At 28.8% G+C, this 16,844-nt stretch overlaps 2 protein-coding genes across 3 annotated transcripts; one reads left to right on the top strand and one right to left on the bottom strand.

Moving 5' to 3' along the window:
• The first annotated feature begins 11,919 nt into the window (after nt 1-11,919).
• Nucleotides 11,920-12,569, top strand: LOC131176079 (transcription factor ILI4-like). The gene is made up of 2 exons (XM_058141194.1): nt 11,920-12,243; nt 12,359-12,569. Exons 1-2 carry the CDS (start codon nt 12,130-12,132, stop codon nt 12,506-12,508), a joined length of 264 nt encoding a protein of 87 aa, XP_057997177.1. The 5' UTR covers nt 11,920-12,129; the 3' UTR covers nt 12,509-12,569.
• A 1,889-nt stretch (nt 12,570-14,458) lies between these two features.
• Nucleotides 14,459-16,378, bottom strand: LOC110664999 (uncharacterized). 2 transcript variants are annotated; one of them, XM_021824924.2, is made up of 2 exons: nt 15,311-16,378; nt 14,459-14,717 (listed from the first exon to the last, which is right to left on the bottom strand). In XM_021824924.2, the coding sequence occupies exon 1, from the start codon at nt 15,796-15,798 to the stop codon at nt 15,334-15,336; it is 465 nt and encodes a 154-aa protein (XP_021680616.1). In that variant the 5' UTR covers nt 15,799-16,378; the 3' UTR covers nt 14,459-14,717; nt 15,311-15,333. The 2 variants fall into 2 exon arrangements, with proteins under 2 accessions (XP_021680616.1, XP_021680617.1); XM_021824925.2 differs by having other exon boundaries at nt 14,459-14,711.
• Between the last annotated feature and the right edge of the window lie 466 nt (nt 16,379-16,844).

Here is a 16,844-nt window from a genome sequence, read left to right as displayed (position 1 = left end):
AGCAATTAAGGTTTATGGGAAATTAGAGCTTTTATGGTATGTTATGTAATTGATGTTATAAGGCCTAATTATGGTCATTTGGCATACTTTAGTTGAGAAATTATGTTGAATTGATGAAAAGAATTGATGGATTGGAAATGTGTTGAGTTGCTGGAATTTTGGACCTTTGACTTTAGTATGCTTAACAGCTTATAAGTTGAGTTACATAGCTCCAATTGGTGTGAGGCTAATTAGAGATGAAACTTAAAACATAATGCTAGGAATGTCATGAAGACACCTTGTCTAGAAACTGACCATAGGTTGCCCTAAATTTGGCTTGAATCTAGATTGCAATTCTAGACCCGATCAAAAATAATCAAATGAATAGTACTTAGTAAATTAGGCAGAAATCACTGTAGAAAACTCTAAATTAGGTGATTCTTGAACCAATGAAAATGTAAGACATAGGAGAACAACTCTTATGAAGAACATAGAGCCAAATTATAACCCTAAATTGACCAAATTGCTAGACAAATTTGGTTCAGCAAATCTACCTTGATTCTGGACTAACCTGGAAATTCTGGACAATTACCTATTCGACCAGTTTTGGAAAAATTGCCATAACTTGGGCTACAAAAATGTAAATTAGGTGATTTCAAAACCAAAATTCTCATAAGACATAGGACTAAAAATTTCATGTTTTGACCAGAATGCAGTTCTTAGGGCAAGGTAGAGGAATTGTTGAGATACATTAGGAATCCTAAATCTTGAATTCCTGCTCCTTAGCTAATTGGCATTATGACCTCCGAATGGTTATCAGGCCATACCTTCCTCTACCAAACACCAATTGAAGTGATTCAAAATGATTTGGAAACCTAATACAAAGACCTAAAACATTGTTTTAGGGACTAGGGCTAAATTATGAGCTTAAGATGCCTGGATATAAAATGCAATGTTAAGGCATAAATCTGGAAACCTGGAATTTCAAGATATGGCACTTGGAATAGTGTTTAATATTTTAGCCATAACTTGAGATCCAGAACTCCAAATTGAGTGATTCAAATTGAAAAATAAAAGTAAGACATAAAGGAATAATTTTCATGAAGAACACCTTGTCAAATTATGACTAGAATAAGGTTGAAATTGGGTTCAAAAGTCAGGGCATAAAACTATCCAGAACCCGAACTCCTTGAGTTTGCATAAGTAACTTAGGCATTTATTTAATTAGTTATTGAAGATAATTAGGATAAGTATTAAGACATTTCCATTGTGTATTTTCAGTGGAAAAAGAGCCCCCCTAATGAGGGGAAAAGTTGAACTAAGTAAGAGGAATATAAAGAGGTTTGTGCACAACTAAACTCTCCCTTTGTTTTTAAATTGTAAATGATTTGAATGAGCACTTTAATTTTCTAAATTGAGTTTATGATTTTAGAAAGGTGGATGTTGGCCATTTTGTATCATTGTAGCAGGGGGTGGGCCAGTTTTGAATGAAATTTGAAGTGTTTTGAGAAATTATGTTGCCAACCCTTTTTGGGTAATTGTCTTGAATGAAATATGACTATGAATTGGTAAGTACATTTTGATGAACGAAAATTATTTGAATATGATTTGAAACCACAGTTGACATGACAATGTGATTTGTATTCCTCACTAGCTTGCTTAGTGAGATAAATTGAATTTGTTTTCCCTCTCTGGCTGGAGAGGTGTGTTGCCAGTTGAGGACGACTTGAATTGAATGAGTACTCATATATATGCTAGCTAACCCTTATGTTCCCCATTAGCCTTTGGTTATTAAGATGAATTTGAAATTTGTGTCATATTCTAAACTATGCAATTTTCAACAAAACTTGTGGTTTATGATTATTTGGAATAAAATATGATTTTATTAAATGATTCTCTTAGTTTAGAAATATTGTGATATTTTTCATGTGTTTGAAATTATGATTGATTAAGTTTTGATAAATTATGATTTATATTTAGTTTTAAAATTTTAAGTTATGCACCACTGAGTGTAATACTCAGCGATGGCTTGTTTATGCTGTCGTAGGTAAGTGTAAGGAGAGGACTGCTGAGTAGCTTACTGGTAGCAGTAGCTGGAGTAGTTGTGAATTGATCCCGGGTATACACTAGGTATACCCTTGTAAATTGTTTTGAGAAATTGTGTGTTGCCAACCCTTTTTGGTTAATTGTTTTGAATGAAATATGATTGTGAATTGGTAAATACATTTTGAAGAATGCAAATTATTTGAATATGATTTGAAAACATAGTTGATATGATTATGTGATTTATATTTCTCACTAGCTTGCCTAGTGAGACGAATTGGATTTATTTTCCCTCTCTAGCTGGAGAGGTGTGTTGCCAGTTGAGGATAACTTGAATGAGTACTCATATATATGCTAGCTAGCCCTTGTGTTCCCCATTAGCCTTTGGTTATTAGGACGAATTGAAAATTTGTGTCATGTTCTAAACTGTGCAATTTTTAGCAAAATTTATGGTTTATGATTATGTGGAATAAAATGTGATTTTATTAAATGATTCTCTTAGTTTAGAAATATTGTGATATTTTTCATGTATTTGAAATTATGATTGATTAAGTTTTAATAAATTATGATTTATATTGAGTTTTAAAATTTTAAGTTGTGCACCACTGAGTGTAATACTTAGCGATGGCTTGTTTATGCTGTCGTAGGTAAGAGTAAGGAGAGGACTGTTGAGTAGCTTACTGGTAGCAGTAGCTGGAGTAGTTGTGATTTGATTCCGGGTATATACTAGGTATACCCTTGTAAATTGTTTTGATACATTTTGTATTTATTTGTATTTGTATAGACATTGAGCAGTTGTATAAAAAGTCTTGTATAACATTTTGAGTTTGTAATATTGTACTTTTATTTCCTTTATAATTTTAACTATGTAAATTATGGTAACATAAACTCCCTTGGTTTTCATGAATAAATATTGATTCCTTTTGAGTGAGAATGAGAAGATGATTTGTGAAATGATGTGTAACACCCCTATTTGTATAGCCTGGTATATTTCACTGTTCCGGTGACTAGAGCCGGTCTAGACAATTAAGGGGATTAGAACCACACTTAAGACAACAAAAGAGCCATAAACACAAATAATTAGTAATTGCCAATTAGTTAAGTATAAATAAGAAAAACAGAACATAAGAAGTTAAATGAGCCGAGAGTCACAGTGATGGGTGACCTTATCGAGAAGGATTACGAAGTCAATTTAAACTCAAATTTCGAATCGTAAAATATGACGCCGCTGTCCTTAGGACTATTACAAACATAGTGGAAAAGAGAAAATCATGAAAAAGAATTGTTAAGCCAGTCAAATAATTAGGTCAGAGAGCCGGAAGAAATATTAAATTATTTGCAAACTGGGTTGAACCGGCGAGGGGCAATTTAGTCAATTGATCCCGAGAGCTGACTCCTGACCTGACTGTCAAATAAAATCGGAGAAAAGAAAATTTCGGAATCGGAAATTAACTTAAAGAACTAATGAAAAAAAGATAAATAAAAAAATAAAAAGAAAATGAAAAAAGTAAAAAGAGATGACATCATGCATGACATCATGCATGATGCCATAAATACTATAATTAAAAATTTATTTAATTTGATTTATGGTCTTCCATAAGATTAAAAGACAAAAATAAAAAAAAAATCCATTCTTCTTCTTCAAAACACAAAAATGTCCATCTCTCCTCTCTCTCTCTTTTCTCCTTAGTTTCCTCCATGGCCATGAAATTCAAGCTTTCAAAGCTTGAATCAACCCCATAAATCCCCCAAAAATTCCACTAAATTATGATTATGCTTTGTTTGGGCAACTAGAAGAGGAGATTGAAGAAGCAAGAAAGAAGAACAAAGGGAAGAAAATTAGTGATTGGAAAACCAAATAAAGGTTAGTATGTAAATTTGAATTCTTTTGTTCAATTTCCATGTTCTTAGTTTAATTAACTTAGAAAGTAACTTAAAATCATAACAAAATAATTATTGAGGGACCAAATAGAAAATTCATCCAGCTAGGGTTAGGGTTTGATATGAATGAGTTTGATGGTTTTGAATAGTTATTTGAGGTGAATTAGGTGTATAGAATATAAATACACACTTTAAATTGTATTAGGTTGAACTTTGGGTGTAGCTAGGGTTTTGAACATGTGAAAAATTAAAGAAAAATGTGAGAATGTGTTAAATGGTGTGTTGGACTTGGTTTGAGGTGAGAAATGGTCATTTGAGACCAATTGGAGTATGTTAGAAGTGTTGGAACCAAATGCAAATTCGGGTTGCTTAGGTTATGCTGCAGGCAGCAGGACCAAGGTTCCTTTGAGGGACCAAAACTGAAAATCTACAAGTCCAATTGGTATTAGGCTAATTGGGAATGAAAATAGACACAAAATGGACTATTTTTTATTTAGGAATCATGCCCAGAAAGTGACCATAGCATAGTGAACAAATTGGCCAAATCCGGATTTATGCAGTCTGACCTGTACAAAAATGACCAAAGGGATAGTGTTTGTTCATTTGGCCATAACTTGGTGGCCATAACTTGGGCTAGGTAGGTCTAAATGACCTGAAATTTTACCAGTGGACAGCTGAGACATAGACCTAAAACTTTTATGAAGAACACAAACCCAAGTTATGCCCTTAACCAAGTCATTTGGCCACCCAAAGTTGGTGACCTAAAACTGCCAGAACTAGTTTGGTGCTCAGAAATCTGGGTTAAGTCTAATCCAGAAGCCATGACTCAAATGGCTATAACTTGAGCTACAAAACTCCAAATGGAGTGATTCAAAAAGGAGAATAAAGTTAAGACAATAGGGAACATTTTCAATGAAGAAAGTTTTGTTAAATTCTAACGGAAAAATGACCAATGAAACAGTGTAACATAAGACACCAAAACTGAAAATTTGCAAATTTGCCTAAAAGACTTAGAATTTGAGTAAACAACCAAAACTAACAAATTTAGTAACAAAAATGTGGTATGTGGGTGAAGTTGGAATTCTCATACCTATTAAGCCTTAGAAAGTCAACAAATTGACTTGAATAGTATCGTGAATAGTAACCCAAAACACAAATTTTAAAGAACATCAAGTTTAGCACATTAGAGTTAGGTAAAAGTGAATTTAAATTTATTTTTGAATTTATGCTAAGTTATAGTACTGAAACACTGTAAAACTGTATGTTTCAGTGGAAAAAAACACCGGGAAAGAACCCGAGGAATCGAGTCAAGGCCAAGAGGCGACTCGCTTAAGGTTTGTGCACAACTAACTATTTTGTTACTTTTCACTTCTAAATTGATTTGAACAAGTTTATTTTATGATTTATAATTTTGTTGTGTTGAGGATTTTAATTTTTTTGAATGAAATTGTATAAATTAAATATAAATTTTCTTATGCATTTAAAGATTTATTGCATAGTTTTGAGGATTGTAAATTTTAAGTTTGATGTGTTGCCAACCTTGAGCATGAATTTATGATGATTAATTATGTTAATGATTTGTAAACACTTTATAAATAGAAATTATTTGAATATGATTTGAAACCATAATTGACATGGCAAAATATGTTGTGAATTATCATTAGCTTGTCTAGTGAGATATCTCCTCCACTAGATGGGGCGAGTTCCTTCCTCTCTGGCTTGCCAGTTGGGGAAGAGTTTGAATAAGTACTCATATATACTAGCTAGTATTTGTTCCTCCCTTTTAGCCTCGGTTATTAGGAGAGTGTGAAATGTCGTGGTGTACAACACGGCATCTATTTGAATTTTGGGTCATGAGTTCAACTGTGTGAATTATTGGCAACGTCCTTTAAATTATGCATAGTTTGATAAATTGTGGTTGAAATAAATAATTTGTAAGTGATTCAAAATATTTTTGTATTATTTCAAGATTTAAAAGAAATGTAGATAAATAGTTACTATTTGATCAAAATGTTATTCAAATGAATAATTTGCATGAATGAAAATATTGATTTCTGAATGTTATGAATTTTGAAGAATTTAGAAATTTTAAATTTTTATTTGTTATGAATTATCAAGCATAACTTGTATTAAATTTTAAATTATTAGTTTGTGCACCACTGAGTTCACCACTCAGCGATAGCTTTGTATGCTGTCGCAAGTGAAAGGAATAATAAAGCAGCCGAGTAAGATTTCTGAAAGACATAGTGAGACTATCTTCGGGTATATCATAGGTATACCCTTGTACTTTAGATTTTAATGTAATTCTGTAATTATATGTATAAAATTTAATTTGAGCAGTTGTACCATCTCTTTTGTAATATATTTTTGGATTGTAATGAAATACAAATTATTATAAGGTTATCTTGAGATTTTATGTAATTATAAAGTTTTGCACTACTAAATTTTTTTTATGATTTCATGAATGTAAATATTAATTTTGTTATCTTAATGAGATATTTCAATGTTTGATTTAATTTAAACTGTATGTTGAGTTGATTGTGTTGATTTGTGAAATGAGATTAAATAATGGAGTTGTGATTGAGAAAAATATTGGAAGTGTCTTTATTTTCAGGTTTTGAAGAACCGTTTTCTTAAAATACAGACGACACTTTGCCGAAATTTTTATAAAAATTGTGGAGATTTTAAATATCTAAAAATTTAACTTATGTTTGGACTTTAAATAAAGGTTTTTAATATCTGAAAAAAAAAAAATTTTACCTACCAATTTAAAAATGAACGAAAATTTTTTTAAAATCCCTTGTAGTATATTTAATGGAACCGGTAGGCGAAGTACGGTAATTCATTAGGTGTACTACGGGAGCATGTTACATCTTACGAGGAGTAGGGTGTGACATAATGGAAATGTTGAGATTTATTTTGTGCACTATCATAAATTGTTTGTTTTATAGATGAAAAGAAGAACTGTTTTCTTGAATTTTGGTCGTAACCATGCCAAAATTTTTGTAAAATTCTAAAAATGCCAAATTAATTCAAAATAAAATTTATGGAATAAACCTCATTTAAAAAGCACTTCAATAACTATTTATCATCACTTCAAACTTTAAAATGAATTGAATTTATTTTAAAATATATTTAATAGATTATTGGGAGGCGAAATTCGGTAATTTATTAGATATGTTACAGGATCATGTCACGACTTATAGAGAGGTAAGGTGCGATAAGACTCTAGTAGTCTTTTATCTTTATTTTATCGGTCATTTATTTTTTCAAAGCTCTTGCATTTAATTTTAAACCTTGTACACTCTTCTCAATTAATCAAAGCGTTCTTTTGATTTCCAATTTACTTGCCTTTCGATTTTGGAGAGTGATTGATGAAATTGCATTCAGTGCAGTTAGTTCTTATAGTCACTTGATCCAGAAATCAAAGCGTAATCACAGTATCTGACATGTCCGCACATTTCTTGAACTGTTAGTAAGCTAAATTATTTTTTCAAGAAACAACTTTTTTATATAATCAATAAAGCTACACACCTTTAATTGCTTTTAATATCTTCATGAGTACGCATAAAAAACAAATTTATATTTTTTTTTTCATTGCTGAGGACAATTTAATAAAAATGATAATAAATCAGAATTTTTCCAATTGATTTTTAGTCGTACAAATTACTACATCTACACCACGTTCCAATTTTTATGCTTAGTTTTACTTTTTTCAAATTAAAATAGACTATTTTATATGCAACTTACAATAAAAAATCCTTTTACATTTTTATTCTTAAATTTTTTCAAAGTTTGTTTGCTATTCCACAATAATATAAATTTATTACAAAATGCTCCCAACATAAAAAGAAATATTACAAATTATGTCAAAATGAAAAAAAAAAATTATGACACTTAGAAATATTAATTATGTCATAATCTGACATTTTCGCATTAATCATAAAATTAATTGATTTTTGAGTTAGTAAACAAACTCTAAAAAAATTATCTACAATATATATAAATATGTGGGGAAAATTGGGTTTGACAAAAATACCCATGTTAATTTATTATAATGACAACAAAGAACTATTTTATTTTTAAAAATACTAATTTAATTTATATTTTTATTATTTAAATTAATTTAAAGTTTATATAAATTTAAAATTCATAATCAATAAATTCTAATATAAATACAATTACATAAATAATTAAGAAAAAAAAAAGCAACATTAAAGCAAAAGAAAAAAGAATATATTATCCTAACTTAGATTAGAAGATCACCCTTAATTAGGTTGAATTCTATTTAATAACTAATTTTTTTTATATATAAATAATGGAAAAAATTTGTAAATGACATTAATTAATTATATATATTAATCATAAAAATATCAATAAAAAGGAATATATGGGACAACTTATTCGTCGCTAAAAGTTTTTGCAACGTGAGGCTTTGTACTATTTTGTTACCAATAATTTTTAGCAATGACAAGTCGCTAAATCCATAAATAATTTCAATATCAAATATTACTATATTTAATATAAACTAAAATTTTAATATTATTTTAATAATAATTCTATTTATACCAAAAATTCTATAATAATTTCTAATATAATATAATTCTGTAATCTCAACCGTACAAGTATTATTAATTCATTAAAAATTATTTAATTTATTAAAATAAAATTAATGAAAATCTCACTTCCACTAGTTTATTTTTTTAATCATTCTAAACATTTAAAGACTTGTAATATAAAATAAATAACTTATTTTAATTATATAAAAGTGGGAATGAGGGGAAATATTGAAATTATTTAAAATACCCATAATAATTTAATATTATGACAATAAAGGACTAATTTTAGTTGGCTATTAAAAATTAATTAAGTAATTTTTTTATTAAAAACATTAATTTGCTTGAAAATGAAATGTAACTAAAGTAGGACCCAAACTCTTGAAAGCACGATAGAAATCAACCTTTTAGATACTATATAAGAGTGATCTTATTTACTAATTCGTAATTTTATTATAATTTATTAAAAAATTTTGTAACTTAAAGTTCTACTAGTTTTTATTTTTATTTTTGAAAGTAGAGTGCTACTATTGAAACTTAATGTATACTACATAATTTTTATTATCTTTATAAAATTATTTTTCTAATATTTGTATAATTATAAATATATTAATTATAAGAGTTTTAATTTGATAAATAAATTAATATATTTTAAGTGAATAAAACTAACCAAAATAGAAAATATATAATAAAAAATATACTAAAAAAAATCCTAATCTAAATACAACTAAGCTAACACTTATAATTTAAAAAAAAAATATACGTGGAAACAAGAGGAAAAAAAGAGGTTTTTTTTTTTTTTTTGAGGTCCTTTCTTAATATATTTCTATTTTAATTTGATAAGTTAATTAAGTTAAAAAATAGATTAAAAAAATTATCAAACTACTTTATTCTAATTAAAGTTGGTTTGTTGCTTCTCAACTAGGATGATGTGCGCAGAAATTTCTGTTCTTAGCGTGGTGTATTTCTGTGATAATGTAAGTTACTCTAAGGTTTCTCTTTAAACCTTTTGACATCTCTTTCTCACTCTCATTCCATACTATTGTTTGGTTTCTATTAACTTGCTTGTATTTATTTTTGTCATGAAGGAATTTGTTCAATTTGAACCTACATAAGAAATTAAAATTTCTCTTTATATATCTATTTTTTTAAAATTATTTTTATGTAAAATGTTTTGTAGTAATATAACAGTCTTGAATATGTTAATGGTAATATAAAAACTTAAAAACTTTTTGACATTAATCATTTAATAAATTACAATAGTTTTTTTTTAAAGAACACAGGTAGAGATTAAATGGTTAAAGTTTATATATACATATATAAAAATTTAAAATACGCATCAACTTTAATCAGTAGTAAAATATAATCATGATTATTTGTTATTATGATAGTGAATGACTAAATTTAATTAGTAATTGAAAATAAATATATTATAATAATATTATATTATATATACAAAATTAATAAAAGTTTTATAAAAATAGATTAAATCACGGGTTATGAGCACAATGAAAAAAACTAGTTAATAACAAATATTTAAAATCCTTACTTTTGAATTATAATATAGTCTTTCTTATTTTTAATACGCCTAACATTTTATTTCATTATATCAACTGCCTCCTCTATCTCTTCAACGTGTGAGTGAGAGAGATGAGAGAACTTCTTGAATGCAAAATGAAAGGAGGTGAGAGTTGAGACAAATGGTGAATGGGATTTGAGAGTTTGAGAATGCAGGAGGAGACGAGGGTCTTTCTGTTGTGTTACGGGTTGGGGATATGTTGGAGATGTAGGGGAAAATATGTAGAGTTGTTGGGAGACGGGTGGAGGGAGGATGAGGGTTTAAATTGAAATTTAATTGCTGGATGTTATTATAAGTAGTATCTGGTATTAAGCCGTCATGTCAAGTTTAGGTGACAGGAATCTCCATGCACGGTCACGGTCGGACTAAGGAACAAGGTTGGGGGACTTGGCACTTCCCAACCCCTCCATTTTTAAAAAAAAATAAATTTAGTATATATAATTGTAATGTATTAATTCAAGAAGAATAAGATCATATCAAATGGAGTTTTTTTGGCCCTCCAATTTTTTTTTTGAAAAATAGATATATTTTTTTTAAATAATAATATTAATAACAAAAATAAAAATGAAAATAAAAAATGATCATCATTATTATAGAGTTAAAGATATTATTAGACTAAAAAATATTTTAAAAGTGAATAATAATAATAATAATAATAATAATAATAATAATAATAATAATAATAATAATTAAATATTACAAAGTGTGGGTATCTATTTAAAATATTTTAGAAATAAAAAATATTAAAAATAAAGATATAATAAGAAAAAAAAGATAATGGAATATAACAAGAGAAAAAAAAAACTAAAACGATATATACTTTAAAATCTGTGCACATTTATGTTCTCCTTTATTCTCATCATTGCTTTTGGTAAAATTAAATGATAGAATTAAGGTACATGCATTGTTCTCTATTTCTTGCTTATTGACTGAATTTTTAGATCTCAATTCTCATTGTTTTTAATTTTGGTTTATGAGTTGGGGTTTGCAATTTTAGAAAATTAACTAGAAAAAAAAACAATTATTTTAGCTGAGATTTAAGTATTTCATAATTTTAGATATTAACCCAATGTTGTTATTGTTCTAATAGCAAATTAACTTTTCAATTTTTTTTTTCTTATTTTCGTCTTCAACATGTTTGATAAAATGTTTCAATAAATTTATGTTTTTATGTACTTTAATTTATAAGTAATTAATCGACGCAATAAAGCATATTTAGTCTGATATTCAAACGATTATATTGCAAAATTTTAGATCTTAAATTGGATATATGGAGTGAATCTATTGACCTAGATATAGTGTATATCCTACTTGTTAAGTTTTCTTAATTATTTAAATTTAATTAGATACATGATTTATAAAAAAAAATAATGTATATTGATTATTTTTTGATAAAAATTCAATTTATAAATTTTTATTAGTTATAACCATCTAAGTTTTGGCCACTCTCGTTAGTCACTACTCATATATAGTAGCGTCTAACTTTGCACTGGAGGCCATCATATGGCAGAGGTTAGTCGTAGAAGTGGCAAGCACTCGAGAGAAGTGACCATTAAGACCGTTGGATGCTAGCATCAATTGCATCTGCTGGCTTCCTCTCTCCTCCACATTGAAAAAATTTACCCTCTATTTAATATTTACTTTCAAACTAACACATGGTGTTCTAGTTTTTTAGTCACACTTATTATTATTATTATTATTATTTTAAAAATGCATGGTTCCATTGCAATTCAACCCCCAAATAATTAATTCCATTCAACAACCCTTCGCATGGATTATATATATATATATATATATATATATATATATATATATATATATATATATATATATATATATATATCAAACAGATAACAACAAAAAGGTCAGAAGCCACAAGAATCAAACAGCCTCAAATAATTCATTCACAGGGGCCCATTTAATTTGTCTAACTACTGGTGGAACCAACTAAATGGATCCCACCATCCTAACTAACGAAAAAATAAAATTTGTGTTGATTTGCTTCCTCACCAAAAGACATTCCTACTGTATATAAATTCCTTCCCTTGGATTACACCAGATTTCATAAAAAACCCGAAAGCTCTGTGATCAATGTCTGGACGGAGGAGATCAAAACCTGATCATCAAGAACATGAAATTGAAGCCCTTATTTTGCATCTTCAACCTCTGTTATCTGCAGGGCTGCTCCAAAGCAATGCATCCAAGGTATGTTTTCAATTATAGCATGCTAATTTTTCTTGTATGTATGATTTAAGAGTACATGCATTTAATTTTTTTCTCAATTTTTGAGTTTGAGTTTGATTTTGACTCAACATTTTAGGAATCTAGAGTTCAGATTCTGGAGAAAACATGCAATCACATTAAGAGATTACATGGAGAGATTGATGAACTGAGTAAGAGAATTAGTGAGCTAATGACTTCTTCTTCAGATACTATACCAAGAAAATTGCAGCACTTGCTTCATCAGTAATTTCTCCATCCTTCTGTATTTTTATTTTTAAATTATCAACAAACTCATTTTCTTGCATTTTTTTTTTCTAAACAATAAAAAGGTGGAGGAGAAGAGTCAAATTTAAATCTCTCAAATTTAATATATATTCAGTTATTACTGAACTGTCTACAGTTGCAATAAAAAGTTGTTTGGTTTTAAATTTATTTTCATCATTTATGCTCGATAAGGAAATGTGGGGAGTCATATAATTTATTTATGGATTTTTTTTATCTAAATTCAATATTTAATATATAAAATATATAGTGAGACTCACTTATTAAATACATGGGTCGTACGAGAAATTTTTACCTAGATCTGATCCACTATTAATTCAAGATGTAAATATGTGGGATCCATGTATTTAATAACCGGATTCCATCATATATCTTGTATCTTGAATTCATAGTAAGTCAGGTTTAGAGAAGAAAAATTATATGTTATTTTTTGAGGAAAAAAAATATAATAAGTGGGAAGACATACTTTGGCCCCATTGACTGAGTGTGAGACCCAGTTGCATGGATATTGGACAAAAGATGGGGTGGGAAAGGGAATTTAATGAGAGGCAAAAGACTTGACAACTTAAAAATTTATTAGCAATGGAAAGGGAGAGAATTTTTTTTTTTTTTTAATTTGTTATTTTATTTGAATGAATTGAACGAAAAAGGGAAGATTACTAATTGTAAATAATAAAGAAAAGGAAGGACAAATTTAAATAAATTTATTAAAAAATGTCAAAATTGAAATTAATATGGCAAGATTGCTAATAATAAATAAGACTTATTCCTAAAATTGAAATTACTATCAAAATAAAAAAAAAAAATTAACATAATTAAAAATAAAATGTGCTAAGCTAATCTAAAGGATACTAATTCTTAAGACTTCATGAATAATAAAGTAGTCATAATTAAGTTGGATTTTGAAATATTCTTATCAAATTTTGGTAATGATAAAATAAAATTTTCCAAATTTATTTTTTACCCAACAAAATTATTTATAAATATTAAACTAATAAATAATTATTTTATCAAAACGTATCAGCTATCACAAATGGTTATTTAAACCTCCCCAAATAAAAAATTTTAGCATTAGGTTCAATCCTACTTGACGTAATCAAGATTAATTTTTCCTAAAATGGGATTAGTAGGCCAAACTTGAAATTTATTTGCTTAGAAGCTTCATATGATAAAATATTATATACAATAATGATATTTTTGACCAGGCTTGGAGTAGTCGCTATAGCTAATCAATCAATTAGGCTTGATCTTAATTGAGCCAACACGGAAAACAAAGTTTATTTTGCCTAGCATGGCATTAGTTGTTTCCAAGAAGTGGCTGAGCCAATCATGCATGCATGTTTTTTCAACAGTAGCTGTAATAGCTAATTCCGAACAGTTGCATAATTTTCACAACATCAATAAAGTAAAACCAATTTTAATTAATTTAGCTTGCTCATGCATATTTTGGTGTCTAATAAAATTAAATAATAAAAATATCTATATAATTAATTTTAATTAATTTAGAATTAACGTCTAATTATTATTATTATTATTATTATTATAAATAGAAATTTTTAAAAAAGTGGTTATAATTATTCGTTACTAATGAGTAATTTATGGTCTATTTAATATTATTGTTGAAATTAATATTGAAAAAAATATTTTTTTAAATATATTAATAAGATGATATTAAAAATTAATTTAAAATTAAATTTAATATATTTTAATTATAAAAATTTTAAAATAACAAAATAATTTTTCTTAAATTATTTTTTAACAAAATTTAAAATAATATTTTTAAAATTGTTTTTTTAATTTAGAATCTCAGCATCAGATAAAGTCTCAATAGTACTCAAATTTTCAGAACAGTGAAATATCTAATTTGACTTCCAATCGAAGTCATTATGTCAAAATAAACTATTAAAATTCGTGATTTCTTCAGAAGAGCTCATCATTTACTATACGCTTCTTTCTTCTTTCACTGTACATAAAGAGGATGGTTACAGGCAAAATTATCTCACAGATTCATCCTAATTGGCTAATTCTATGCTTCTAACCATAGCGTCTCAGAAAGAAAGAAAGAAAGAAAGAAAGAAAGAAAACCTTAACCACAACCATAACTATAACACCACTGTAACCAAACATCCCATTTCACGGCTTCCTCTCACAAGTTTCCACCTGCCGTGCTGCTCCTGCCAAAAACAAAACACATTTCAGCCTGTAGGTCCCACCATTTCTTTTTATAAAATAAATTAATAAAAATTATCTACCCAAAATATAATTTGAATAGGTAAGATCCAGTTATAATAGATCAGATGTATTTTCCATCCTTTAGAGTCCCTACCTCATCTATTCACCACGCGGTAAAACGGTAGGGTTTATCTGCAAACGGAATCTTTCTTTAGCGTGAAGTCACCAACCACGTGATAAACGTTTTCGCGGAAGATCGGCCAAGAAAGTGATGGAAATGATAAAGAACAAGAAATGTAAAACTTAAAATTTTACATGCCTTCGATGGAGTGCTACGATAACAGTTCCTTTAAAGGAAATTAAAAAAAAAAAATCAAGAGCTTTTACTTAGGAGTTCTTTTTTGTACTTTGCTTGAATTTCCCATAGTTTTCTTAGCATCCAAACGGAAAATTAAAACTAAAGGAAAAGATGAAAGATAATTATTATAAAGAGATGAAAATTACGATACGATCGCCAGTTGATTTTCAAGAAATCTACAGTAAGGGAAAAACAAAAAAATTAAACGAGCATGAAAAACAAGGAAAGAAGACGAACCTTTAATTGATTGGAGTAGCTTATCACGGCACGGCTTTGTTGATGGTTTTCCCACTAAGAGGTGAGCAAGGCAAGATCGGCCTCGAAAAGAAAACAACATCCACCGCCGAAGCCACGCGTCGAAGCTGCGTATTCTGACCAAAACCTGCATTGATAACCTTATCTTTGGTGCTCAATCCCTCACCAATATCTTCACCGATATGTGAATCCTCCTTTCTAATCCTCAACACCTGGCTATGCACAAAACCTATGTTGCTTATATTCCTTCCCCACTTGCCGACAGATTTCGGCGACTCCTCGTTATCCTCCGATGAACCTCCACTCTCTCTATCCATCTCAGCCTCGGTACAGTCCTTCACTCCCATTTTCCTGGAGAGATGAGCAGATTCAGTAGCTATGATCTCCGGCAAAGAGAAATCCTTGGATTTCTGTTGAATTCCAAGATCAGAGACTCGATCTTGAGTCTCTTGGATGGAGTTGACAGTCATGTTTATATATACCAGAGAAAGGGAGCTGGCGGATCAGGTGAGTCTCGTGCTAGGAGCGGAGACGCAATATTGTATTGTTTTTTCAAAATAATGAGGTTTCAAAGCGTATTTATATATGATGAAGGCAAAAACGGTGCATAGGGAACGTGGATGAATGACAGGTGGCAGGACAGTGAGGAAAATGAGGGGCATCACGTTTTGAGTGAAAGGACATGTGGTGAATGGCAAACTCTTGGCTTCGGAGACTAGTCTAAGGTAGAAAACCGTTGCCGTTTAGTTAGCAGCAAGATTAGAGCCCATAATTGAATGCCACGTCACAATGGATCTTGAAAGAGATTTCCTAGAGAGAGGGAGATTTTTGTTTACTTTTTTTTGTTTACTTGGATTCATAATTCAAGCAATAGAGTAATATCTGGAATTCAAGTATTGGGTGTGTGTCTATTTCAAAAAATCTGTTGCATGCATGATAAATTTGGAGTAATCGAGTACATTATAATTGGGCTTGCAGGGCATTTTTAATTGATACTTTTGGAGGAAGTGGCATCCAGGTGGCAGATATGAAGATGAGTTGTGGGTGTAGAAGGATTTTTGGGAACAAGTGGCATGAGATTTGGGCGTGATGTTGAGGTTTTTGAGTCAAATTTGTTTTTGGCTTTCCTAAAGGTTAGAAGGGTTGGCTTGGATTTACATTTATTTATTTTTTTTTGGGAGTAACGAAAGCGACAAAGAGGTAAGATATGGATCGTGGAAACATAAACGTGGTGAACAAACATTTGTTAAGTAGGCAAAACTATGCCACACGTGGCATCTATTAATCACACCTGAAATTGTAATTTTTTTTATAAATTATTATTTATAATTTATCAAAATTAATTATTAATTCTTATTATTTTAAAATTTAATTAAAATATCTAAATTTTGAAAAATCAAATTCTTTAATCGTTTTACTAAATTTATATCAATGAAATTAACTATAATCAAAAGGATTAAATAGTATGAATAATTAAAATTATAATAACAGTATGTATAATTAAAATTATAGAAAT

Source organism: Hevea brasiliensis, chromosome 18, assembly GCF_030052815.1.
Source record: "Hevea brasiliensis isolate MT/VB/25A 57/8 chromosome 18, ASM3005281v1, whole genome shotgun sequence".
Lineage (NCBI taxonomy): Eukaryota > Viridiplantae > Streptophyta > Magnoliopsida > Malpighiales > Euphorbiaceae > Hevea > Hevea brasiliensis.
Note: the sequence above shows the minus strand (reverse complement) of the source record. Positions and strands in the feature narration are given on the sequence as shown.

What these genes read in the sequence shown, in the direction of transcription:
- LOC131176079 (XM_058141194.1), top strand. Translation starts at nt 12,130, where the DNA reads ATGTCTGGACGGAGGAGATCAAAACCTGATCATCAAGAACATGAAATT. An exon ending in TCCAAAGCAATGCATCCAAG is followed by an intron (nt 12,244 to 12,358) that starts GTATGTTTTCAA and finishes TCAACATTTTAG; the next exon opens with GAATCTAGAGTTCAGATTCT.
- LOC110664999 (XM_021824924.2), bottom strand. Translation starts at nt 15,798, where the DNA reads ATGACTGTCAACTCCATCCAAGAGACTCAAGATCGAGTCTCTGATCTT.